The 26,126-nt window shown below is 42.0% G+C and overlaps 1 protein-coding gene across 8 annotated transcripts in view; it reads right to left on the bottom strand.

Moving 5' to 3' along the window:
* Positions 1–26,126, bottom strand: part of COL13A1 (collagen type XIII alpha 1 chain) — a 171,649-nt gene that overhangs the window by 56,858 nt on the left and 88,665 nt on the right. For 4 of the 8 annotated variants that reach the window (XM_043518960.1, XM_038410027.2, XM_038410030.2 and 1 more), the window contains exons 8-18: positions 25,621–25,656; positions 24,033–24,059; positions 22,834–22,860; positions 20,556–20,582; positions 20,421–20,447; positions 19,248–19,274; positions 13,460–13,525; positions 8,733–8,849; positions 8,279–8,320; positions 5,967–5,993; positions 5,124–5,159 (exon numbers count right to left, since the gene is read on the bottom strand). In XM_043518960.1, coding sequence (XP_043374895.1) covers positions 5,124–5,159; positions 5,967–5,993; positions 8,279–8,320; positions 8,733–8,849; positions 13,460–13,525; positions 19,248–19,274; positions 20,421–20,447; positions 20,556–20,582; positions 22,834–22,860; positions 24,033–24,059; positions 25,621–25,656 — 459 coding nt within the window. Of the gene's footprint in view, positions 1–1,691; positions 1,719–2,612; positions 2,676–5,123; positions 5,160–5,966; positions 5,994–8,278; positions 8,321–8,732; positions 8,850–13,459; positions 13,526–16,531; positions 16,589–19,247; positions 19,275–20,420; positions 20,448–20,555; positions 20,583–22,833; positions 22,861–24,032; positions 24,060–25,620; positions 25,657–26,126 lie in introns of all 8 variants that reach the window. The other 4 variants (XM_043518959.1, XM_043518958.1, XM_043518962.1 and 1 more) reach the window with 2 other exon arrangements.

The raw sequence follows: 26,126 nt of genomic DNA, 5'->3' as shown, positions 1-26,126 counted from the left end.
AATGTGTGTGTGAGTAACTGACCAAGAGAGATCACTGGACAGGTTTGAAGAAGCTTTCCTTTTTATGGCACAAAAGAAAATAACATATTGGTTTGCTGTAAAACTTAAATGACGAGAGAGAAAGGTTACCACATTTCTCTCTCCATTCCATGCAGTCTGCCTTAGACTAGCAGCTACCAATCCCGTCCCCCTCCTTGTCTCTGTTGCTGTCCGAGATACATCAAGGAAATGGGAAGGAGAGTTTGTGATAAGCCCCTAGGATCGCAATACAAGACAGGTAAGCGATCAATGGAATTAAAGTTGATAAAGGGGATTAGAATGTTTGAGAGGCCATCTCAGATTTGTCATCTGTTATTGAGGGGTTATTTTAGTCTGGAGTTGGAACCAGGCAATTTTGGTTTTGGTTCCAGAAACTGAATCAAAGGCCTATTAATCCATGTACTTAGAGTGCATGAGGAACAGGTGACTGATAGCAGTGACAGAAGTGAATAAAAACAGGCTTGGGACTTGGATTCTGCTTATAGCATTTTTCCTCATTTAGGACCATATACTGCCCTCAGTCATCCACAACTCATTCTACCTATTAGTTTAAAGAGAAAGCATACAGTTGTTCAGAACCCAGTAATTTCATAGCTCTTAAAACCCATCTTCTATTGGTCTGATTCTGTTCTCATTTACATAAGTGCAAATCAGGACTAAGTCCATCAAAGTTAATGAAATTACACCAGTGTAAGAATGGATGTGTGGAAGGATCCTGGATTACATGCAGGTGTTGTTTATGAGTAGGATCTGCATAAAGCAATGATTTAGAAGATCCTTTCGGTGTTGCTCTAGTTGATCTTAAAAGGAAGATCATCTGTTGCTGTAATATACAACTATTAAATGGAGACCCCAGATCCCTCAGAAGATCTCTTTAAACTCATTCTAACACACAAGAGTATAGTTGAAAGGAACCTTTAGTGCATTAGAATGATAATCCCCTGCAAAGGGAAAATGTATATGGATGCATTTGTGGCATGATTAATACAATGTATTTCACATAATACATATTTTAAATATATATGTCAGAGTTAATATATGTAAAATATTACAAAACAGGCCTTTTCTCATTATATTTAAAATATATGGTATGACACAATATGCTTTGACTGTCATGAATACAGCCAATGTTGTAAAGTTTTAAACAGTCTGTACTGAGTAATATATTTTTAAAATGTCAGCACAATAAATTTTAATCAAATAGATAACATATGGGCATAAAACCATGTTAGCTTGTAAAAAGAGCTGTCCAGCCTAGAAACAGAGGGAGACTGAAAGAATAGTGCCAAACCTCAGCCTCAGAGTTGCAGAGCTTGAGTAGATTTGATGTGTCAGCTAACCAGACTTTATGAGGAAACCCCAGCCCATCCCTTCAAATACAGAGATGTAACAAATCATTAGTAAACTTCATAGTCAGAGAAATCCTTTGGTAAGAATCAAATTCCACCAAGTGGCTAAAGACAGCTTGTATTGCATGTGCATAAAAGAACCAGGACATGGCATGTCTGCTTGTTATTAATCACAGCCCATATGTGTATTCCATTAAATATCCAACAGGTCTCTCTCAGGCCCAGCTCCCAGTTACAATACAGTGTTCTGAACAGCAACTTGTCTCTTAAAATATGGTAGAAAACCATCTTTCCCATGCCTACCTTCATGCCAGTGTCCCCCTTTTCACCCTGTGCAAGGAGACCAGAGATAGAGAGGAAACAGAGATAGACATATTGAACAAAAAGAGAAAAACAGTATAATCTTAATAGCAATGACAACAGAAAGTAATTGATAGAGCTTAGCTCATGAGACATGCATGCTGTAGCTGCAAAGAAATGATAGAAGGATAAAGCACAATGACTGTAGCATCTCAGGGTCTGACTTCAGTTCATCCCTGCACACCGATGCAAGACAATGTGTAGAGGCGAAATGGGTGCATGAGAATGTTCTATACACACTTAGGTGATCAGTGTCTATGACATTCATCAGTATCCATTGGAGGCATTGACTGGGATTTTTAAAAGAGCCAAAGGGACTTAGGTACCTACATCCAGCTAACTTTTAATGGGAGTTGGGCGCCTCGCTACCTGAGGCCCCTTTGAAAATCCAAGGCATTGTCACTCAAACACCTCCAGTATCCAAAGCCAGAGGTTATGTAAAGGAGCAGCTCCACTAACTGCCAAATCTGTCATGTTCCAGCAGAAGATAATGGTCTATGCACATACAAGTCATTACATTACAACATCTACAAGTGACAGAGCACATTGGAGCCTGGCCCGGGTTCCAGAGAGCAAGGAATCATTCTTGCCTCAAGGCCAGTGGCTAACAATTGTCCAGGCCCCATCTACAAAAACAACTCTGGATCTTGTTTGTCTTCTAGACTGAGTGTGCAAAGAATCTATTGAGTCTATTTAGACATTTATATCACATTGCTTACCATATTATCTGAGACTGTATCACACCCCCGTATACTTGTGTTTCTGTAAAAGGTGCACATGTCTGGGTGGCAATAAGTTGCATAAGCAGATGCAAGACCAAGATGGGGGTACTGACCAGCTAAGAATTTTTAGTTTAATGGTTACCTTGGGGCCAATAGGTCCAGGAAGGCCAGGTGCACCTGGTAGGCCAGCCTCACCCACCTCACCCTGAGAAGAGAAGCAAGGAAATGGAGGGAGAGGCAAACACAGACAGAAGGAAGAAAAGGGATCTTCAGCATACCAAGAAATATTAACAAAGACGTGGGAGGGATGGACAAAGAACAGTCCCATAATACATGTGGCAACATAACCTTCTTACCCTGCCCTGAGAGAGATGCTGCTTAGCAAGAAGCAAAGAGAGATGGAACACAGAAGACAGTTCCTCACAAATAGCCTGATCTCATCAGTATTTAGGTGCTATGAACATGTATTCCAATCCTCATATAATACATTTTATCCATGGCTGAAGTGACCATATATCCATGTGTCCAGGTTTTTCACAACTTAGTGTCCCAGGAACTTCTTTTGGGTTCCCTGAAAAATCCTGGTTTTTCATTTCATCAGTCATCATGTTGGGTTGCTGGTTTTTAATAACTAGAAAATGTTTATTGAGGCCACATTGCTACATTTAGTAGAATTTCCCATGTGTTTACCAGGAACAAACAATCTAGTGGTGCAAGTATTCATTGCGATGAAGTGTTTGGGGCAAGATAATGACTACATGAGTGTAGAGAGCATCAAAGCTGTTCTTTTTGCTCAAAGTGAATGTTAATGACACTGGTTTGATGTTCAGTTATAAACTCATTCAGAGTGCTGAGTTACTGGAAAAAGTCCTCCATTCTGAGAAACACACCTGTCGTGCTGTTGAGTCAGAAGCTAACAGTAGTGACACCAGCACATCTTGAAATTTTTTTTTTGCCTTTTATGACCCTAAAATATGTTGCCACAAAAGTATCCTGGTTTTTAAATTTGAAGATATAGTCACCACATCCCTGGTATCACAAAGCTACCTTCAATACAAAAAATCAAAACGGAGGACGAGATTTCTCCAAATCCTGAGTCTGCCCATTAGATAAGGGCAGTATAGAAGTTTCTCCTTCCTTTTATTTCTGACTCAGTGGGGAGGACTTTCTCCTCTGTGTTCATTCAATCCTGTGTTTCCTGCACACTTCCCCATTAATGGATTCCAGACCTGGGATCACCCTTCTCACAGTATGAAAGGAATTCAGCCCCCTTACTTGATAAATAAATCAACCAGATTAACTGCCATGCATAGGAAAAGATCCGGGTACAAACACCCACTAATATGCCATATCAGTGACATCCTCAGCACATTTGAAGGTTAAGAAGCCTCCTGAACGTCACAAAGAGAAGGATGAATGGTTAATGAGAAAACCGACAGTTTGCTGAAAGAAGAAGCGGTAAATTTTGTGTGTGTCTGCAGGAATGGACTGTGGTCCACAGGGGCTATAATTTTCATTTCCTGACATAACAAAAACTTCTCAGTTTATGCAGAACTAATTAAAAAGCTCTCAGGTCTTGCCACTTCACCCACAGAGCACCCATAAAAGAACGTATAGATAACACAGTATGTACAACTGTCGGCTGTTGGGAATACTCACTTTCCTCTTCTCACTCCCTCATCCTCCTTGTCAATATTTCTCCCCCCTTTATCCTCTTTCATTTCATTCTCCCCCTCTCTTTCTGTCCTTTAAACTCTCTGGACTGATTCAGCGCTGCTGGAGCAGGGCTAGCCATGTCCTAGGATGGGATTTAACCTTAGGGGAAGGCAGACAGTGTTTCCCTAGGAGAGTATCTTTAACGCGTTGTTGGAGCTTCATCAGAATTCAACTGCCTGGGAATGAGTTGTATGAGCATATTCCCCTGGCACCCCGGCTATGTTCCATCTCTGGCCAGCACCATCTCATTTTAGGGCTGCTCTGGCCACTTTGGTGCCCCATAAAATATAGGGAGTGCAAGTGCCTTGCACTGGGACAACTATCCTTTGGGCAGACCTTTCAATGCTAGAGATCTACAGCCCTGGGTAATACCAGCTTCTTCCTGGTAACCTGTGGCTGAATCAAACCTTCCATCTTTTAGTATGGAGAACGATACATACCGGGGGAATGTAAATGCCATAGCTCATTACAACCCCCATTCAGACTGGGTGGCTGGAGAGGGAGGATGTTTGCGCATGGGTGCACAAAATAAATTTCAGCCAGGAAGAAATGAATCTATAGGGGAGCTTACAGCTTTTCCTGCCTCAGCCTCTTCCAGAAGAAACTGCTGCAGGGAAGTAGGTAGGCGTAGTGGCTACTGGGGACTTGAAACTATCTTCAGTACTCGGCTCGCTTAGCAGGAGTCACTGCAGGAAACGGTAGAGGAATGCTGGCTATGGGGGAGGTCAGAGTTCCTCCATACCCAGCCTCTGACAGCAAGTCACTCATTGCAGGAAATGATGGAAGACCTCTGGCTGCGTGTGTGTGAATGTGTGTGGCAAGGATGGCATCTCTCTGCTATTACGCTCCCACCAGGCTCTGGTTCACCATAATGCATTTTAAGATACTTGATCATCCAGTTGCTCTGCGCGTCTCAGAAGTTTACCTCCCCTCTTACCTTCCTCCCATGATATCCTTGAATTCCAGGGTCTCCCTGCAAAAATCAAAATGAAGACAAGCCGATGAGGATAGGCTGAAAAGGGGAAAATTCCTGTCCTTTCCCCTGTGCAGATATAGGAAGAAAAATAGGACACTGAGGGTGAAATGCTCCCTTGAGCAGAGAACGCCAATGAGGCCTAGACACCATTTAAGTCCCCCTGGAGCTTGCAAAACAGGGCGTACGTCTTGTCTGAGTCCAATGCACAGGAGTGAGTTTTACCCTGCATGAATTATAACATCATAGGAAAGCCGCACCACACACTGCAGGGCACATCATTTGGTTTTGCTTTCAATTTACAGTTAATCTGCCCTAACACTGCTTAATCTTAGAGCTCTGTTTGAAGAGTCTCAGGGAAAGCAAATTGGGGACTTTTGCAGGCAAAAGAAATCTCGCATTTTGTCAGTGACATTTCATAAGTTTAGCAAGTAAAAGTAGGAAATTTGGCAAAATTAGCAACATGGCTACAAAATAAATTCTCAAAATGTGGTAAATGTTCTATGGTAAAGTCTGGCAAAGACATGGCTTGCAATTTTTTTTTTTTTGCAATATTTCCTGATGACGACCTCCTCACTCAGACAAAACTTCCATTGAAAACAATAAGCCAGGAGTCTTGGAATGGGCCCTTAGGAAGATGTTTCAGTCTGGTCATGAACTTTTTCAGAAATATTATGAAGCAACCCTTCTTTCCTCCCCCTTCCCCACCTCTCCACAATGATCATGTCCAGTTTTGCTCACATCCATGCTAAGGGTTTTAAACTTCTTATCCTCATTTTTGCTCTCAGATGATGAAAAATGTCTCACCTTTGGTCCAGGGGGTCCAGGTAAACCCTGTAGATAAAATAAGAACACATTCTGAAGTAGGGAAAACTGCAAATATCTAGAGAACTGGGGTGGGAGTAATTTTTTTTCTACTGGGATATCAATCACTGCCTAGTTTGATTTTAAAGAGTTCATCACTTTAGAATGTCACTGCAAAAATTATTCTCATTGTCGCATAAATAAACTCTACGGTTCCCCATTTCAGTAAATACCAGGCAAGCTCTCCTGCCACAAGTACTATCCCAAACCACCAGGCTTTGTCTCAGTAAACTTGAAAACCAAGCTACTTTGCCCAACATGTCATGGTCCCATAATATGATCTGGTTTATTTTTCTTGCCTATCTTTAGCTCATTCCCAGCTCACTGTCTGTATACGCACTGGAGAAACAAAACCATCAAAACTGGAAACTGGTAGTATTCAATAAATGGGTAGACTCTTCCTTACCCAGCTAGGTGATCTCAAAAGAGTTAAGGGAGGGAGAGAGTTGATATGGACTATCTGTCCTTTAGAATACACTATGGAATAACAGAAAGATCCTTTCTTCATGGTGGAATGTGCTATTATCAGATTTCAAATAGAGCTGTTCTTTTCTTCATTAAAAAGGAAATCTACCTGTGTGGCATGCTACACATCTGAAAGTACTCTTTAGGGGCAGGAAGCATGGGTTTTATTGAACATGGTTTTCTTTGCCTAGTAGTGGGAATATGTTTATAAGACTTTCAGAAGGAAGGGACACCAGTAGTTGTGCTAAATTAGAAATAGCCATTCAATCTGCACACATATCAAGCACCAGGTACTATACATACCATATAAATATTAATATCTAAAATTTCCATATGGCAGCTGCCCTTGTGATATAAACAGTCCAAATAAGAAAGATGGAACAGATACCCCACATACGTTCTACGGCCTGAATTTACAGTATTTTTGCCTGTTTATGGCCATTCAGACAGCTACTTTGGGTTGAAAGATCAAAAGTGGGTATTTTCCAAGTCTTGAGTCTTCTGTCTGTAGATAACATGCACAGAGAAGCTTGTCTTTCCTCTGTTGACTGCATGTCCCTTTTCTGCAAGCAGGTTTGAAACAGCTATTCTAAACATTTGAGAATGCAAGTATCTTTATTTCCTAAGTACTAGGATGTCCGGCATGCCCAGCATGCCATGCTCCTCATTGTTAGACTCAGGAATTGAATAGTTGTTTCGTGTGCTACTAAGGAAATAGCAGGTAGTAGGCTGTAGATCTTCAACCATTACAGAGGCTTCTTGTATTTTGTTGCATGCAAACACACTCACCAAAAGTTAGGCTTCAGCATAAGCAAGCCCTAATTTTGTTGTTATTGTCCTGGTGATTTTTTATCACAGATCCTTATGACTTTTCTCCATTCCTAACTTATTATCAGCATCTCTTCTCAGTTACTCAGTCCCTAGACACTATTATCATTCTAGGCTACATAAAAATATGTTGACACAGAGGTGAAGTGAGAGACTCACAGGGTAATGAACTATAAATCTCCCCACTGCATTTTCCACTGAATGCATCCGATGAAGTGAGCTGTAGCTCACAAAAGCTTATGCTCAAATAAATTTGTTAGTCTCTAAGGTGCCACAAGTCCTCCTTTTCTTTTTGCAGATACAGACTAACACGGCTGCTACTCTGGAACTAAGGAGCGTTTCACATATAGGTTATTAATTCCAACCCATCTTAGATTGGCAAAGACCAAAATTCATGCCTAACTGATGGTTGTTTGGTGGCCTATATAAAATGACTTGATGGTTTCACTCAGTTCCTAGTGGACAGATGATAGCAGTTGTAAAACCTCATAACTGGTATTTTCTTTGGCAGAGAGACCAAGGTCTGAAAGTCTGTGGAGACTAGATTACCTGTCACCCCCAGGAGAGTCCAGGTCAGGTTTGAGGCTCATTGATGGGTGGGTCAGTTTGGGAAAAGCTAGCACTGGCACTAGCTATGCTGTATATATTCTTTTCTGAACAGAAGACTTCAATGTAAAGTGCTTCCGATCATGTTTATCATGAGAAAATATGCTAAGATGCCTCTCCACGGTCCCTGAGCAAGGAACTTGGGTGCACCCTGAGAGCAGAGCCAGCTGAGGTGACTCCAGGTGAATGAAACAGACAGCAATGGAGACATTAAGTGCAGCCACCCAGTTAGCTGAACACTTGGTTCAGTCCTGCAGGCATGATCCACATCCTCAGGCATTAAGGAGCTGGCTGCATTCATGCAACGAATGCTGCATGCCCAAGAGAGAGGAGTGAGGCAGCTTTGTTGTACCTACCTTTCCATCCTTGCCTGCCTTTCCAGGCTCCCCTGCTTTGCCCTGTTGTGAGAGGGAAAGGAACATTAGTGACAGTATTTTCACCTTCCTAGGCTGCTTGCTGTCAGCCTGAGAATAGAACTAGGAGCAGAACATCAAAGAGATTTCAAGGGCTTTTTTTAGTCTGGTTTCTGCTGAGAGCAGGCTAATTACAGCCGGAGTGTTACTTCCTCCCCATGGCATAGGCTGGAGAGGAGGAAATGGCACTAATGTCACCCTCTCACACATGTGTGTGCAGATAGGGATAGCTGGAGGCATAGAACTCCTCCCTCCCTGCCTGGGAACTCTTTCCTCCAGCCATTGCTTGTGGTCAGTGCACCCGGCTCAGAGGAGACAATAAAAGGCTAAGGAAATTGCATGCATGTCAGGGGAGAGGAAGGATAAATGCTGCTGGTTTGGTTTCTTTTAAACTTACAGGTGGCCCAACTAGGCCAGGTTGTCCTGGATTTCCTGCTGGTCCAGATGGTCCAGTTGGCCCTGGTGGACCAGGTGGCCCTGGTGGACCTTGAATCCCCGCCTGTCCTTGTTCACCCTGAGGTTCATTAAAAGAAGGGTTACCATCAGGCAGGGTTAACCCATAGCCCAGCATCCAGGGTGTGACATACAGCAGCTCAGCCAGAGCAAATGAAAGAGTGAGAAGCCAAGCAAGTTCAGTTAGCGGCAGGAGAGGTTTCCAAAACTCAGGCAAAAGTCCCCTTCTGATGGTCTTTCTGGGTGGATAATGGGAGCCATTTCCCTATAGTTTGCAAGTACATTTTAAAGCGCCTAGTCAGAGCTCATTTAGAGGAAATGTGAAAACTGGATCAGATACTAAAATAGTGCCAGAAGCAACCCAAATACAAAGTAAACTGGGTTTTTAAGTTTAAAAATGTGTAACTAATTTTATATAATAATATTGAGAATTCCCCAAGAATCTTTGAGCGCTCTCCATGTGAGGATTTTAAAGCACTGTACAGTCAAAGATCATTGAAACCTCACAGTGCCTTCTGAAACAGGGGACTGTTCTCATTCCCATTTTAGAGAAATCAAGTCAGAGTCACTCTGTCACTTACTGGCAGAGCCATGAGTCCTCAGTGTAATTTTTCCTCATACTCTAACCACTAGACAACACTCTCTCCGTTCTGGCATGTGTCTGCTCTTTCTTAATTTCTTTTAATTTGGAGCCAGCCAGAAACAGGAAGACCTAGGATTCTCATAAGAAAGCCTATTCTTGTGAGACTTAAAATCCATTTGATTTGGATAAGGTACACAAAAGCATCCAAACTTTTGGGTGCTTATCTGAACTAAGCCTTTTGTAGCCGGCCCATCACATGCCACCTCAACAGCCAGTATCTTGGATTCCCCAACATTCTAAAGCATCATACATGGCTTTTGTCTCTGTTGTCCCAGGGTGGGGGAATCAAGAGTCTAACTGGCTGGTGGTGAGAAGGTGATGATTTAGAAGGATCCCATTTAAATACCAGACTGCTGATCTAAAAATGATTAATCCAGTAAATTCCATGGGGGCCATGACACTCAAGTTAAGCTATCTAGCTCTCTGCTTTCTCTTTTTTATCATTCTCTCTTCTTAGATACAGTATCACAAAGTCCTATTACCAGTGGCAGGATTTAAGTTCAACAAACTTCTCTTTGTGATCTCACTGGAAGGCCTGAAATAAAACGTAGTAATTTATTCAAAATTAATATGTGGGTTTGGGGCTATATCACAGGAGATAAAGAGCATTGTCTCCGCTGTACTTGTACTGCGCAGAAGATGATGTTGTTGGGTACAATGTGGTTCCATTCACATGCAGTCATTTTCCACGCTTGTGTACAACGCATATATTACATATCCCGTGCATGAAGTACCAATGCTACATCTATGCTATAGGTATGTGTTCTTGTAAGTCAGTTATGTGATCTCTCTTCCTACCTTCAGTGTCCTTAAGTTTATAAGCTAACAACAAGCATTACATAAAAATAGGCTTGTTCAAGGTGCCCAAGGAATGGCCACAGCTATTACTTCATTAGCCATAGTGAATTCCCCTCGAACTAGTAAGGAACAACACTGACCAGCAGAAAAGGACTGTTTTATAACAACTGAGATGCTAACATTGTAATGGGTGAGGATTTAACCTGAATGAAAGAGGGTTTGGAGTTGGTGGCGAGTCAGTATAAGGGCACTGCCATTAGAGGGCACCAGTCACATTAGTAGCAGACCTGGTTGCAACATTTTTGACAAAACAGTTTTCCATTAGAAAATGCAGTTTAATCGAAATCCACAGTTTTTTAACAATTTTTTTGATGGGAAAAAAGCAAAACAAATTGTTTTGAATTTCATTTTGTTTTGATAATGTCAAAACATTTTGTTTTAACTTTCTCATTTTGATCAATTTTATGTTGATGTTTATATTAAATATGATATATTATATTGATATATTATAGCTAATATTTTATACGATATAAAAGTTGAAACTATATGAATCAAAATGAGAAAGTTGAAATGAAACATTTCAAGCCCATTAGTGACCCGGCCTCCCCTCTGTAATATCCCTCCGTATCCAATCAGAATAGCTTGTTGTTCACCCTGCCCACTCTACGGCCTAGGAAAAAAGAGCTTTATCTTCTCCCCTTTTTATAAGCAGTTCCTAGCACATCCTGGGGTCTTTCGATAGGGATACATGAGCCTCATTGAGCTGAATGTATATTCTATAGCCAGAGTCATTAAAGGATTATCAGCCACACACCTTTAAATACTTTTTAGCTTTTAATTTTTTGATGGAATTTGGTTCTGATAAAAACATGAGGCAAATAGCCTTGGATAGAGTTGGGCAGCGGCACACTACCAAATTGCCCAAGACTTCCTTGCTATTGCCTCTCATTCCTGACTTACACTGCTAGCCCTGGCACACATCTCACTGTTCCAAACATGGATGAGACTACATTTATTTTCACTTCTGACCCAACAAGGATCTGAAATTAAGCCAGGCAGGTGGGGAATCCATTAACCTGCTGAGCTATCAAGCCTTTGGATTTGGCATAGTTTTAAAAATATACATTTTAAAAACCTTATGACTATGAAAAAAACTATTAGTTGCATACTAAGGTGATAAATTTCACAGTAGCAGCCGTGTTAGTCTGTATTCGCAAAAAGAAAAGGAGTACTTGTGGCACCTTAGAGACTAACAAATTTATTAGAGCATAAGCTTCTGTAGCTCATGAAAGCTTATGCTCTAATAAATTTGTTAGTCTCTAAGGTGCCACAAGTACTCCTTTTCTTAAGGTGATAAAGTTCACCTATTTGTGTTTTAGCCCTTGCTGGTACTTTCAGTTGCTAACTCTATATCTTACTGAGAAAAGGGGGAATCCTATTTGCCTGCTCCGTCTCCCACTACTCAGACTGTCAATAACTGGAATGGGCCCTCTGTTGGATGTGACTATCCACTTCTTGTGATGACCGGGGCACAGAAGGTGCTAATGTGTGTATATATGTTAAACCCAGTTGCCTTGATGGAAATTCACGCTGGCAGCTGGCAAGCTTTCAGAGAGACACAGGCAACCTTCTTTGGTGGGATGCCTGAGCAAAGCATATGCTGTCACTGCAGCGTCCTTGCTTTTTTGCAGGTGACTGAGCTCACTTTGTTTAAGCAAGTGCTCCATATAGACAGACTCCTAGACACATAAAGCTTAGTTACTACATAATTATATTCTTATTAGTACTTTCAGCCTGGAAAGACCCTTTAGGATTTAACTGGAATGTAACTGGGTAGATAAAAAGAAAAGGAGTACTTGTGGCACCTTAGAGACTAACAAATTTATTTGAGCACAAGCTTTCGTGAACTACAGCTCACTTCATTGGGTAGATAAAGTAAATTGGAGATCAGATATCATACTTATCAGATGTCATTTAATATTTTTAGCCATTAATCGGTGCTATTTTTCAGTTTTGTTAAACACCAATTAGTTGCCTAGATATTCCTTGTGGATTCAATGTTCTCTTCTCCCTCTAACAGGGCTTGCAGCTAAACCACTGCTCCCCACACAACAAATTATCTGTTATAACACTCTTGTTGATGTAGTGTAAAGCAGCAGCAGGTTTTTTTTCCAACTACTAGTGGTCATATTTGTTTTACAGCTTCAGCTCTTTCTAGCATTCCAAATGTTTGGCTCCCAGGGTTCATATGACTTACTATTCTGCTGTGGGGAGGCAGGCGTTGTTGGAGTGGGCTTACATTTTCTGCTGCTTACGGAGTGAATTTCACAGACGCTAAATGAATCATATACTTCAAATTCACATTTTTTTTTGTAATGCTTATGAGATTTACAGTCCTGGAGAATGAAGCCAGGTATAGAATGGAGTGCAGCAGTGCAAGCTTCCCTACCTGGCCCAGGAAATGAACTTTGGTTTTAAAAATCTTTCTATCAGCTCAATCCTTTGCTTCTCTTTTGAGAGTACCAGCTAGGGGGGCAACCAATGCCAGCTGTGGTGGTTTGTGTGTTGTAAACACCTGTCCAGTAGAAACTGAGCTGAGACCCCCCAGTTCATTTCACCTGGGTGAAAAAACATCAGATGATAACTCTAGGTAAGTGGTAAACTGTACTGGGCATGGACCAGTAGCCTGGAGATGAAAGGCTCTATAGGGAATACCCATCCCTTGAGTCATCCTGCTTTCTATATCTCATGCACAGTGAAAACTGTTTGAAGTGACCGTGCAAGGGAATGACAAAAATCAGCTGATAACGTGAGGTGGCTCACTATGTTTTAAGACAGGACTTTGCCTAATAAGCATGGCTTCTTGCACCAGTTTTACAGCACTTACTAAATTTCAAAAAGGGATCTCTGACCAGCCATTGATGTTGTTGTGCATGCAGGAACTGGCTCCTTAAGGTAGCAATCAGACTTATCCATGACACTACCTCCTTTTTTACTGCATTTTCCTTTGAGTCATATGTTTCATATTTCATTTGTTTTATTTTAAAAATCTGGATTCACTATGTTTCTGTTTAGACACATTTTCCCACCAAATATGTGCTCCACTCTAAAGAGAGCCCCCTGGCTCTGCCAAAGTCTTTTTGAAACCCCTTCTCGAAGGAAGAAAAGAAGCTAATTAATCTTACGATTTGGAGTAGGCTTAAAACAGGCAAGGAGGAAAAAGTGTCTACCTGGAAAGTGCGTCTCTTTATGACCGGGGGTGGAGCCAGCCGCACTGAATTGAGGAGAGGCAACAGCTGAAGAAGAAGACCGAACCCGAAGGTCACAGGGCAAAGGTCACAAGGCAAAGGAGTCAGTAGGACATCAAGAGAGAGCAGCCAATGAAGAAAATGAAAAGATAGGGAAAAAGAAAGACTGTAATGAGAATAAACCACAGTTGAGAGATAGCTGTGAATGGCACAGGGAGGGATACTTGTCATCGGGTACCGCTTGGCAAACCTCTGAGCTCTTCTGTATTGTACTTTAAACACAGGAAGGAATATCTCTGTGCTAGGCCTTGGAAGGCCTTTTTTTTGGCTTTCTTTGAAGGGACCATAATTTTGCTACCCCTTGGTCTCTCACACCCAACCATTCTATCAGTTCTTTCTTGCTTTCTCTCTTGGCTCAGAAAGGAAACTTACCAAGAGATTTCTTGTGCCAGCTTCTACTGCACTCCTCAGATAATCTTTATTGCAACAAAACATAAATATTCTTCTCCCCAGCTCCTCAAAGTTCACTGGGGACAGTGCTGTTTCTCTCAATTTGTCCTTGTTAGAGCTGGGGCACTTATTAAGACAGCAGTTTGTTCCATGTTTTTAAAGCTCCTCTTGTCACCTGCACTCTTTGGCAATTGCGGCTCCATATTTCTGTGCCCCTCATTACAAGAAATATATTTTTTTCTCTGGACATCATCTTGTTACTAGATAAATCTGCAATGAATTCCATACAAATTACGAAGACATGTGACTATTCAGTTACCCTCGCTACAGTTCACAGTTATCCCTTTTTCTCCCTTACCCCAAGATTGAACTCCATGTTCCTTTAAAAGCCCTAATAACCTTGCCATTTTCCTCCTCATTAGACCTGCTCCTTCAAGCTATTGTGGGATTCCACCATTTAACTGGTTGGAGGGGTCAATGCACAACAGTGAAGGAGTCCCTCCCAAGCAGAGACCAAGTTCATCACCTATTCATCAACCTCCCATTTCCTGTCAGGGACAGCAGTGAGAGAATGAGACCAGTTTGTGAACTTATACCCTTTTATAGCAAAGCAGAGTTCTATTAGGGGCTGTCTCACTTGTTCAAGATCCTTCATTTTCTTTTGCTTCACAAAAACCCTCAGTATCATCAGGACCCAACTTGCAAGTGAATTGAGATGCTCCCTGATTACCAGAGGATGAACTTCTGCTTCACAATACGCTGAGCCTGCACTTTGTGTCTCCTGGTGATCCGTTTTGGACAGGAATCCTCTCTACATCACAAAGCTGATCCTCACAAATCAAAACCATGTACTAAAGCTTAGGGTCTTCTGTTCAGCTTTCTGCTGTATCTAATTTCCACTTCCAAACATGCTCCTGTCTGCCTGTTCACTCAGGAAGCTGCTTTGATCCACAGAACACTGGTGTTGACAGCACCGATTCAAACACCAGGCATGCTTATATTAGGCCTGATTCTCTTTCTCATTTACCTCAGTTTCACACTAGTCCTAACTCCATTGAAGTCACTCTGGATTTACAGCAGTGTAAGTGAGGGGAGCAGCAAGTACTCCACGTATGCACATACAGTGCTCCTCTCTGTGGGTTTCCCCTGTGTGAGCTGTGAACTCGAGGCTGAGAGGTGTTGCCCGCAGGTCTCCCACGACAGTGATGATGTGCCTCTAAGCAGCACGCTCTGCTCCTCCTAAACATGGGTGTTTGTGTTTTACTGAAAGGTCAGACCCAGTCTTGTTGCAAAGTGAAATGTCATCACAATATTGCAGCCTTACAGTCCTGCCCACTGGGCAGTTTATATAAACAGTAAATACATACTTGAGGTAAACTAGTGGAGAGAATCTCTGACTCAGAGGACCACAATTAAAGGCAGACTTACAGACCACATTAAGGTGCACTGAACCTCAGAAGAATAAAATATGATAATTTCAGCTTTTGAGGTGAAGCTATGTGATCAACTGAGCCTTTGAAAACTTGCAGTACCCGTACAGTCAGCATATGTGGCATCTGGGAGGGAGTAAGCAGCCATGTTTTCAGTGCCAGGGCTCTGGAGACCAGTCAGTCTCTCAGTGACAGTCTGCACTGATGGCCTTCAGGTTTCCATCATTTTTAATGTTCTCCAGTCCCCTAATATAACACAAGAAATCATAAAATATCAAGAAGTACAAAATGGCCCTAGAAAATCAGCCAGGTCACTTTTGATAGGAGCAGGTTCTCCTCTGCCAAAAAGCAAGCCTTTATGAAGAGTGGGGCAAAGAACAGAGAAAGGAAGGGCTGGAGTGGGGCAGGTGGGATTTGACCAGAGCTCTCATGGTACTAATTAGGGTGTTCAGTGCCATGTGTGCATTGTGTGGAATATGGTCAACACCACTCATCATGATGCAATATCACAATGGTTGGAAAATACAGAGATATTCTAAAATTTTCTTCAGTTTGGTTTGATGAATGCACATTTCCTTTTGGGCATTAGCGGACAATGTCAGGGAGCAAGGTAATATAAAAGACCAACCTGGTGGTTCAGTGGAGCATTCTGGCTTGGTTGCCCATGTAGTGGGGGCTGGGAAAACTGTTATCTTTCAGGTTGGCAAAGGGTCCATTTAGCATCTCCTTGTAGTAACTTGGGTGAATGATCTGGAAGTCACCAAGATGGAATTTGTGTGTGTGTGTGGGGAGAACCCTGTTGTATCTTGTGTAACTCTATTGACTCGAAGAAGTAGTGGCTGAAATGTGCTGGCTGGTAGCAAGGGAATGGGAGGGGCTATTCAAAAATGGGTAAGGACAAAAATGGCATAGAAACTCAGGAGATTATTTAATTTCCCTTCTTCAAAACTGAGCATAGATGAGAAGGGACCTGGCTATGAACTCAAGTACATAGAGAGCAAGCATATGAGGTGTAGGTAAGAAATATATTTCCAGCCTCTTTCTTCTGTCCCCAGAATTGCATCCCCAAAGTCCTAATGGCAAGTTCTTTTCAACACAGAGCATGCAATATTGGATCCACATCCTTGTTTCTTTTGCATCAGAACTGGGTCCAGTTAGTCCATTACCCACAAACCTTTAGTGTAAGGATCTGATTAGAGCGCAGGGCTGCAAGTGTTGTACTTAGATATTCCTAGGGGATAGTGAAGACACAGTGACACAGAACTGGGTCAGTTAGATACACCACATCATCAAGAGAAAAAAGAACTTTACTGGCCTGACTATTCTGAGACCAGGTTCCATTCCCAGCCCTACACTGGCCATTGTGATTTTGTAACATGCTCTGGTGACACAGTCTGTCTTTAAGGATTATACCATGTAACCTCCTAGTATGGTCTCTTTACCCATGGGAACGTATGTCCTGTTTGCTCATGGGTTACACAATAGACTGATGGTTTAAAAAATGGGCCAAGGCAGGTTAAGAGGGAGCCCTGACTTTAAATTTCCTCTCTTTAAAAAACAAAAACAAAAACAAAACCTGTCTCTGTTATCATATTTCTAATTCGTTGTCCTGCCCATGGCATTTGATAATGGTAACTGCTGCTTGTTTGAACCAGACAAATTCTAAGTTATCTAAAAAAGTGCATAAAATTATCTAAAAAGAGACTTTTCTTAATGTGCACTCTCCTTTTTTTCCTTATAACGAGGAAGAGAGGGATATCTGTGCATAGGCTGGTGCACATCTACTATTCCCTTCCCCCTAGAGCCCTCTGGCTCACAGGTATATTCAACACAGGAAACTGGTTTGAGGGCAGTTGTCACACACATGTCAGAAGCTCTGACTCAGACAGGTTAAGCACCTCCATACCACTTTTTAAAAGATTGGATTTGGTGCTCCTCTAGTCCTGGATAGAGCCAAGGGGGGGCACAGGCACGGTTCCCTTGCCCAGCTTCGCCAGTCTGCATCATAATTCTAACCTGTAGTACCTCCTGTGTTACAGTCCTGGGCTTTTTTAAATGGAGACTGCCAACTATTGATTGGGTAGAGGTGGTATTTAAATGTGGACCAACATCCAGCAATGACTATGAAGTGAGACCACTTGTGACCTCAGTCAGGTATAAACTGAGGTTATTCCTCTTAATTTGTAATCAATTTCTCCGTTCCTAATACTGTTAGGACCCTGCCCCTGCTTTTCACCTTGAACAATGTGGACAGTCTGGAGCCAAGGGCTGTAATGGAACCCAGGACACCGCTTAAGTGAACATTGTTGTTCTTTTTTTTTTTAACATAACAATCTAGTGAGATGGCTTGTCTAAATAAACACAGCTGACCTTCTATTATTGTATCAGGGCCGGAACACACGACAACCCTCCTCCCCCCAACACGCAGACGCACTGACAGGTTTTCTATCTACATGCAGTCTTTATACCAGAGTCTTGGACCACCCCTAGCCCCACTTCTCTCTGGGCACCGGGCCAGCACCCAATCTAATTGTCCAGAGACTTTTGAAAAAATAATTAGAAAGCTTTTAAGCCTGTCTCCCTGTGCACAGTGGTTACAAGTTTCAATCCTCTCATATGATGTCCTTCCAGTGCATTTCCAATGGCTTTTCAGAGCTAGAGTTGTTTTTAGTTTTGTTTATGCCTGGTTAAATTCTATCCCTATAATCCCCTAAACCCCATGATATATGCCCATCTCTCTTGAAAGGGGTACATGCCGGACAGGGCAGGATGGGGAAGCAAGTGGGGCTATTTCCTGGGCTTAATAAGATTATTACCAAAATAAATAAGTGTCCCTCCCCTTTTCCAACCAGTGATGTGCAAAAAGCCAGGCGGCATCTACAAGATTACAGGGAATTCACTGGGAACTGTGACAGAACTGGATGTCTAACTCTAAATGTAGACCATAGGCATTATTTATTGAGTAAAGAATTTCTACCCCTCCTCCCTCAAAAAACTTCCCGCCCCTCAGTGAATACATGGACTTTAATCATTCTAACTATAAATACATAGGCTTTCCAGGCACACTGCCAGTTTTACCCATTGCCTTTCACTGATTTGCTCTTGAAGTCTACATTTCTGCCACCCTTTATGGGCCAGATTGTGCCCTCTGGATCTGCACATGGAGGGGGCCATCCATGGAAGTTTCACCCAACTTTAGCTCGGCCAACTCTGCAGCACCATCCTTCCCTTCAGGCTTTATAGAAGGCTCTCCACATGGTCCAGGGCCTTTGCTGGAAGAGGAGAGGGTAGAGAGCAGAGGGGCTGGGAAGGGAGAAGTGTCCAGGACAGTACAGAATCAGGGCAGGAGATGCCCATTGTGCCCTGACTGGGTCTTATGTGAATTAGGTGAAAAAGGTAACAGAGCCCCTAGCTGTATAGCCTTTTCCCTGAGTCCCCCCAGATGTCCTAGCCATGCTGCCAGTGAGGGCACTCACTAGGGTCCAGAGCTGGTATGGAAGCACAAAACCTCTGAATGACCCCGGATTCCTACAGATCCCTAGGGATCCATCAGGTTTAGGGGTGCAGCCCACATCCTTTTCCTCATGAGGCAAAGTTCACCTCCTGACAGGATCATGTTGGGGGGGGGGTTCTCCATGAGGGAATAGTGTGGGTATATATCTGGAGGTCTGTCCTAGTTTAAAGGAATGAAATAACATTGTAAATCCCTCCTAGAAAATTCTATGTAGTACCTTCCAACAACATATGTCAGTCAGTAAAATGGCACTTGTGGGACACATATGATGGACCTCATTAATGAAATATCCTACATTCCCATATAAAAGCCATTCAAACAGACTAGGATTAATGTGCAGGAAGCCATGGGACAGTTAATAACAAATACTGCTTACCCTGTGTGGGTAGTCTCCACACTGGCCCTGTGAAAGGAGGGGATTAAAAGAAAATAGTTTAAACTGTGAATGCAGTGAACTAAAGTAGGCATATGGGGTCAGAGCCACAGCATGTAAAAATCAGCATGGCTACACTGACTTCAATGGGCCAGCAATGCCAATTTATACCAGCTGAGCATCCAGCATATTATCCACTACCCCTTTTCTTCCCAGTGTCATCATTTTTCTTTTGGCCAGAGATCCACAGAAAGCAATGGACACTCACTCACTCACTGTCACACTCTCTCTCTCATTTTGAAATGTACACAAACTACCATTTTATAGGATTTCACAGCATATAACCCATCAGATTTTCATTGTAGCTGCTGGGTCTTCACAGTTGGGATAAGATTTTAAAAAACAGGATCCTAAATTCATATTTAGGCACCTAAATAAATGGTAATTTTCAAAACTCTTGTGCCAACATCACTCAGCACTTTTGAAAATCAGACCTCTTATTTAGAGGCCTACATATGGATTTAGGAGACATGCTTTTGGCTTCTAGTTTTGGAAACACTGTCTTTTGTTATTAGTGTCAAGGTCTTTTTCTTAAAACAATTTAGGAAAAAATAAACAAAACCTCATCAAAGTGCCTAGGTCTCATGTTGCTCCTTATCCATTGCTGCTTTTGACTCTCCTTCATGCTTTAAAATGTATCTGTTCTGATTACAATGTGACCATGTGGAAAACATTTTAGCCTCAGTTAAAATTATGAGTATGGTCAAAAAAGGCACTTTGGTATAGCTCACATTGGCTTCCTATCTCTATTCTGAGTCAGAGCTGCAGAATTTAGTAAAGAAAAGAAGTTTTTATCCTAAACTCTTTAGCTATAGAAGAGCAGGTTGTATTCCATTCAGCCTCAGGCATTATCAACAGCATTTCTAGAGGAGTTCTCAGTCCATAATCTTTGGCATTGGTCATGACAGGAATTGATGTATGAAGCAGGGGGAACACAGCTTGATTTTTAGATGTCCACAGGATGAGCCCACAACTAGAAAAATCTTGTCTGTTTTGTGAACTGACTTAATTTGCTCTGAAAGCCGTAGCTGAAGGCTATGGAGCACCAAGATGAATCACTCAATCATTTCCCTGCCTTTTAAATGTCATTATAAACCCAGCTCCCATTAAAATTACCTTTTCTCCTTTTTGTCCTGGAGGTCCCTGTGAAAGGAAAACAATAAAAAAATTAATTAAAGAGCACTGTGCCTATTAGGGGAAAAGTGCCAAAAGAAGGTAGATTTACAAGAAGGTGATAAGTACAGCACTTACCGGCTGTCCCTTGGGACCAGCAACACCCTTTAAAAATACATTGTTGTGAGTTATATATATGCTTATATAGTCAATGACAGGAATATTAAACATCTTAACATGTGGCATGTACTCAGATGGAAATGTGGCTTTTTAAAAAGTCTTTAGCCAAAATGTTCTATGGTAGATCTCAGTTCCCTTTGCAGCGTTTCTTACACTAGAGGAGCGAAGATGCACAAGTCCTGCAGCTTTACTGAATGGGGATGCCAACAGGAGAGTGAAAAATTAAGTAGTTATATGACAGCCGCCCAGTTGGCTGACATACTGGAGACTGAAGCAGGGACCTCTGGAACCAAAAGCATGAGTTGATACTGGAGCAACTTATATTCTCTGTGGATCAGCACAGAGCGGCACCAGTAATACAGACGCACCAGAGGGTTACATATTTCATCTGCGCAAATGATGCTCATCCTGAGCATCTGAGACTCCCCAGATGAGCCCCCACTTATCTGATGGCTGTCATCTTGGCTGACACACCAGGGATTGAATCAGGGGCCTCAGAACTAAAAGCATGAGCTGCTAAAATTCTCTAAGGAGGGGTTGTAACAATATCCTCTGTGGCATGGCACGGCACGGCACAGCACAGGAGGGGACCTCTAACATATGCTCACCAGTGGGTTCAGCTTCACCTATAGTTTTTCTTTTTTAAGGCCTAATTCTATGTATGTGTTGGGCACCCTCTGTTCATTTCCATAGGAACTGAGGTTAGTTAGTGTCTCTCTGCAGTTGCTCAGCACCTTGCAGCTTCACTCCTGAATAAATTAAAAGCCAAATTCTGTGCCTGAATTCCCTCATAAAATTTTCATTTGCTTAATTGAGAATCATATGTGTGCCCTCAAAGCGCAGCGTTTAGCCCTACAGAAAGATTGGTTCTAACTACAGAAGCCAATGGGAGCATCCTGTGTAAGTCAGGCCCATTTTAACTCTCTGTTTCCTCAATTTGATGTTTAGGAATACTCAGGAAGCATCCTGCATGACTGGATATTGATTCTAATGGATTAAATTAAATACAAAATTTTTAGCACCTTAAGCAGGCAGCTTCTCTCTGGTGCAAACAATGATATGCGGTATATTAATGAAAGCTATTTGAACAGTAAGGGGACAGAGAAAGACAATTCATTTGCAAAGTAGTGTTAAATCAGTAATTGCTGGCCTTCACATCAGGTCAAGCAGGAGCTTGGTGGGGCTCTGGCTTGTACTATTTTGACAGATTCTAGGGAGAAAAGGAAGGGAAGGATATAAGATTTTACTTTAGCTTTAAGTGGAGAGTAAGAGAGAACATCCGCATTGCTTTTGTTCTCTGTCTTGCATATCAACACATGGACTGCGACTCACTGAAACTAGTGACTTTGCTGGAATAAGCACACATAGGCAGAATAGCAGTAGAGTTAACAAAATGGATATTTTTTGGAAGAACAAAACCAATAAAAACTGAGTAACCCAAAGTGTGTCCAGTTACCTATATGTAGCTGATATGACTGCTGGCTGCAGGGATATTACTAATTGCTGGTTTTCCAAATTACTCATTTGAATAACCTTGTGAATAGTGAACTCCCTGAACCATGTGAAACCTCTGAAAATTAGAACTGGCCAAAAATTTCAAAATTTGAAATTTTGATAAAATGAAGGAAATTAATATGAATACACATTAGTTTTAAACATCTATATCATTGTGATTTCACAACCAAAGTTCTTCAGATATCTCAAAGTCACAAGGACACCATAAAGTACATGCCAAGTTGATAGCATTACAATTAAACCATTTTGGATTTATCAAGAAAAATCATCTTAACAGTGACAAATGTGCTTTTTGTTGTTGTTCAGAAAACTCAAAATCTGCTAAATGGGTTTTTATGAAACTTTCCATAAACATTCACTTCTGAGATGAGTCCAACCATGAAACATTTCAGTTCCCAAAGTATTTTTAAAGAACATACTTAGTAACCGAACTTAAGGCTTAATAATGGAAATGACATTCCCATGCATAACTATAGAGTTGATATTGTGACATGGTGATACAGGTACTCATCATGTAAAAATTATAGATAAACCTCCCAGCTTCTGCTATCATTTTAGTATATTAGCTAGAAAGTTAGTATGTTTAGCAGGAATTTGGGTGGTTAGTATGCAGAGGTTAGCTCATTTAATTTGAGTCAAACTCTATTTAGTGCCCTTGTGGAGAACCAATACAACCCCAAACCAACCCACTACTCCCTAAAGATATACATGTAATTTTTACCATCTCCCCCTTATGTCCAGAATGGCCCTGAAAAGGAAAAAGAGGGTTATCATTATAGAATCAGGCCTAAGCACTGCATTTACACATCCCCTTGCTGTGGATGGTCATTTCATTTTGCTTATTCTTGGTACCAAGGAAGACATATTGTTGTGTCCATGTAGCCTGACAGCAAGTGGATCATCACTCCTGATCATTCAGGTATAAATCACGGAAAATAAAGCTTTGCTGATGAATAGCATGGACATGTGGTGAGGTATTTAGATCCTCCTTAGAGGTTGGCAGGAAGGGGTTAATGCTCTCCTTCAGACTAGAGGAAAGAGCACAGCTGTCTGCCCGGAATGTAGTAATGTGCAGGGTAGCAGTGCTCTGATTGATTAATTACCCCCAGCGGAGTATAAGAGGGATGGTTCTGGGAACTGCTGAGGGATGTTTCTGGTAGTGAGGTAGGATCCTTAATATGCAGTGTGGTGCTAGCAGGAGCACTGGGTGGAGGAATGTGGTTTCTCTTTCTTTCTGTAACTTGGTTGCAGTGATCTACAATTTAGACTTTTCTTTTGGACTTGCCTGAAACAACTCATGCCTTGTTTCTTGACTCTGGCTGGGAGAAACTCTGCAGTATCTGTTTCCCTTTTAAAGGGGCAAGACATTATTTACATTGTTTGTTTTACAACAAAGTCCACCGCAAAAGGGTTTGAGTGCCACAAAGGCCTTCAGAATCCTTTGCTGTGCTAGCTGACCTTTTGCAACGTGGGAGAGGAATAAACCATAATGTTCAATTAATAGCTAGTCTAGGCTGCAGCGAGATAATATCTGAAGCTTAGGAAACTCATTCTATTTGTCTCTGTCTCTAGCTGTCTCCCACTGCTGGAGGTGGGAACTCCAATTGCTCAGTTAGGTTTAAAGGGAAGCTTCAGGGATAAGTGCTAGTTCATAGATGAAGCAATAGGGTAACCAGAATAGGGTAACTTCAGCAGGGCACCTTCTAGGATTTACTGATGCTCTGAAGACTCTCCAGGGGGATTTGGTGGTGGTGTTCTCCTGCCCATAATCTTTCATATGCATATGGGCATGCACACACTTTGCAAAATAATTTTATAGAAATTAACCTATTAACAGCCTGACTCAGAGGACAGGAGAAAATATTAGACAAAGGGACATGGACAGGGAGAGAGAAGCTGTGAAGGAAATGTTTCACTTACAGGTTTGCCATCCAAACCAATCGGGCCCTGAAAAAAAAGGGAGAGCTGATTGGAAACTTGTTCATTGGTGGTTTATGCATTTGCCCCACAAATCTGGGTGGGGACTCAGTGGGACGCAGATGGATCACACAGGATGTGGCAGAAAGAACGGTGAAGGAATGATATGGCTGTGACTTTAAACAATGAACCCTTTTAGACTTGAGATGCAGAACACAGGAGAAAGAAAGCAAATTGACTAACCCAGTGGAGTACTGCTATGTGAGAGATTTCTTACCCTGGTCTCTCACTGGGTGGGCTGCAGAGCCAATGTACCCATCGCTCAGTCCCATGGGGGAATTTCTTTCCTCAGTCACTAGTGGCCTCTGGCTAATTAAGGCACTATCTTGATGGGCTCTGAATGGCCCTTGCAGTTGTCCTTGGTGAAGGATGCTGGCTCTGATGCAAGGGCTCAAGTGTGGGGGGCTGTATAGGAAAAATGTGGGGTCCTCAGGACCCTGGCAGGATTACTGAGAAGTCGTGGAGAGGGGCAGAAGTGAGGGGAAAGGAAAGGATAAAAGGGGAAGATGGGAATCATGCACTAAAACACCTTTGAGGGTCTGGGCTTTGGTTTTTTATTTTTCTTTTAACTTGATCTGGGCTAGTTTGCTCTCCTTATGATTGGACATCAAAGCGTGGAGAGATCTGCTTCTCCTCAATGCCTTGCTCCTACTAAAGTGAGGATAGTTTGCAATTATTGGCCACCTTTCAGAGAGGCAGGGCAGAGAGTCCAGTGCTCCATGAGCATGGGGACTGCAGATTCCGCATTTTTTTTTCTGTCCAAGGCAATTGCCCGCAGATCTGAATTTATACACAGCAAATTCCTGAATAGAAACTACCAAGCCCCCAGCTGAACTGAGCAGGCTGGCAGAGGGGTGTGTGTGACAAAGGCAGTTCAGTTATCAGAATAAATTAACAGAAAATACATTATGAATAGTGAGTTTGGGAACAGAATAGATGCTGTGGACGGTGCTGTACGACCAACCTGCCAGCAAGTGTGGGGCTGAAATGGGAATTTCTTCAGCTTCAGAATCTGTTTTTCATGTCATTGCCCACTCAGGCAGTAGCTGTAACTGACAGTGCTGCAAAAGCAATTCCAGCCATGCTTTTACCCTCTCCCCCTCCTGCTGCCTGAGCTTTCCGTCTAGCAAGGTCAATAGCTGAGCCACACTGCACAGAACAGGATGAATCTCAGGGGCTCTTGTTATTACAATATCACATTGGCGTTCATTAAGGCTGGAATTTCATTTACCTGGGTGTTGTTTTCTTTATTTTGGTGGTTTTGGGGTGTTTTTTACAGCACAGATCTGGCTTCAACTGTGGTATTTTAACATTAGGGTTTTTTAAAAATTTAATTTCCTTTAGTGTTGCATCTTTCTTTTTTAAGGCATCATTAAAAAGAAAAGAAAATAGTAATGAAACAGAAAAAAACTTTTCAATTACATTAAATTGGGTCCATGGTTTTGGATGGAAATGCTGAAAGGCACTTAGCTTTAGTGACACGAGCTGGCAATATTATACACTTGTACCTCAGATTAACAGTTCCACTTACCGGAAATCCAGGAAAACCTCTTGTTCCAGGCTGTCCCTTAGAAGAATAAAATGGAGACAGGGAGGTTTAAAGAAATCTGAGAGCAGTGCAACATGTCTTCCTAGAATTGCTCTGTAGGGCCTCAGGATTTGTTATTTTCCCCAACCTGATCTCTGTGTAATATCACTGCAGTTCTCAGTATAGTTGCCCAAGACTCAAGTGTGTTTTAAGAAAGCAGGCTACTGGGGAGCCAGGGGAAGTCTCCAGTCACAGCTTCATTTTGTACGGAGCCAGGACAGTGTTGGAGATGATCCAATTTGGACTCAGAGTACTTTGTCTGAAGTTTCTAAAGTAATTAAATGGGCGTTCCTAGCTCACACGCTGGCCTTCTGGAGCATTTTCCAGCTCCTAAGCTCTCTTTATGGAAATTCCTTGCATAGCCACATGCACGGCCATAAAATGAGGTGTTTAATACTGAGTGATGTGTAGTGCAATGTGCAAACCCTTGCAGCTCACCAAGTATATAT

This window comes from Dermochelys coriacea, chromosome 7 (assembly GCF_009764565.3).
Source record: "Dermochelys coriacea isolate rDerCor1 chromosome 7, rDerCor1.pri.v4, whole genome shotgun sequence".
Classification (NCBI taxonomy): domain Eukaryota; kingdom Metazoa; phylum Chordata; order Testudines; family Dermochelyidae; genus Dermochelys; species Dermochelys coriacea.
This window is presented reverse-complemented; position numbering and strand designations above follow the sequence as displayed.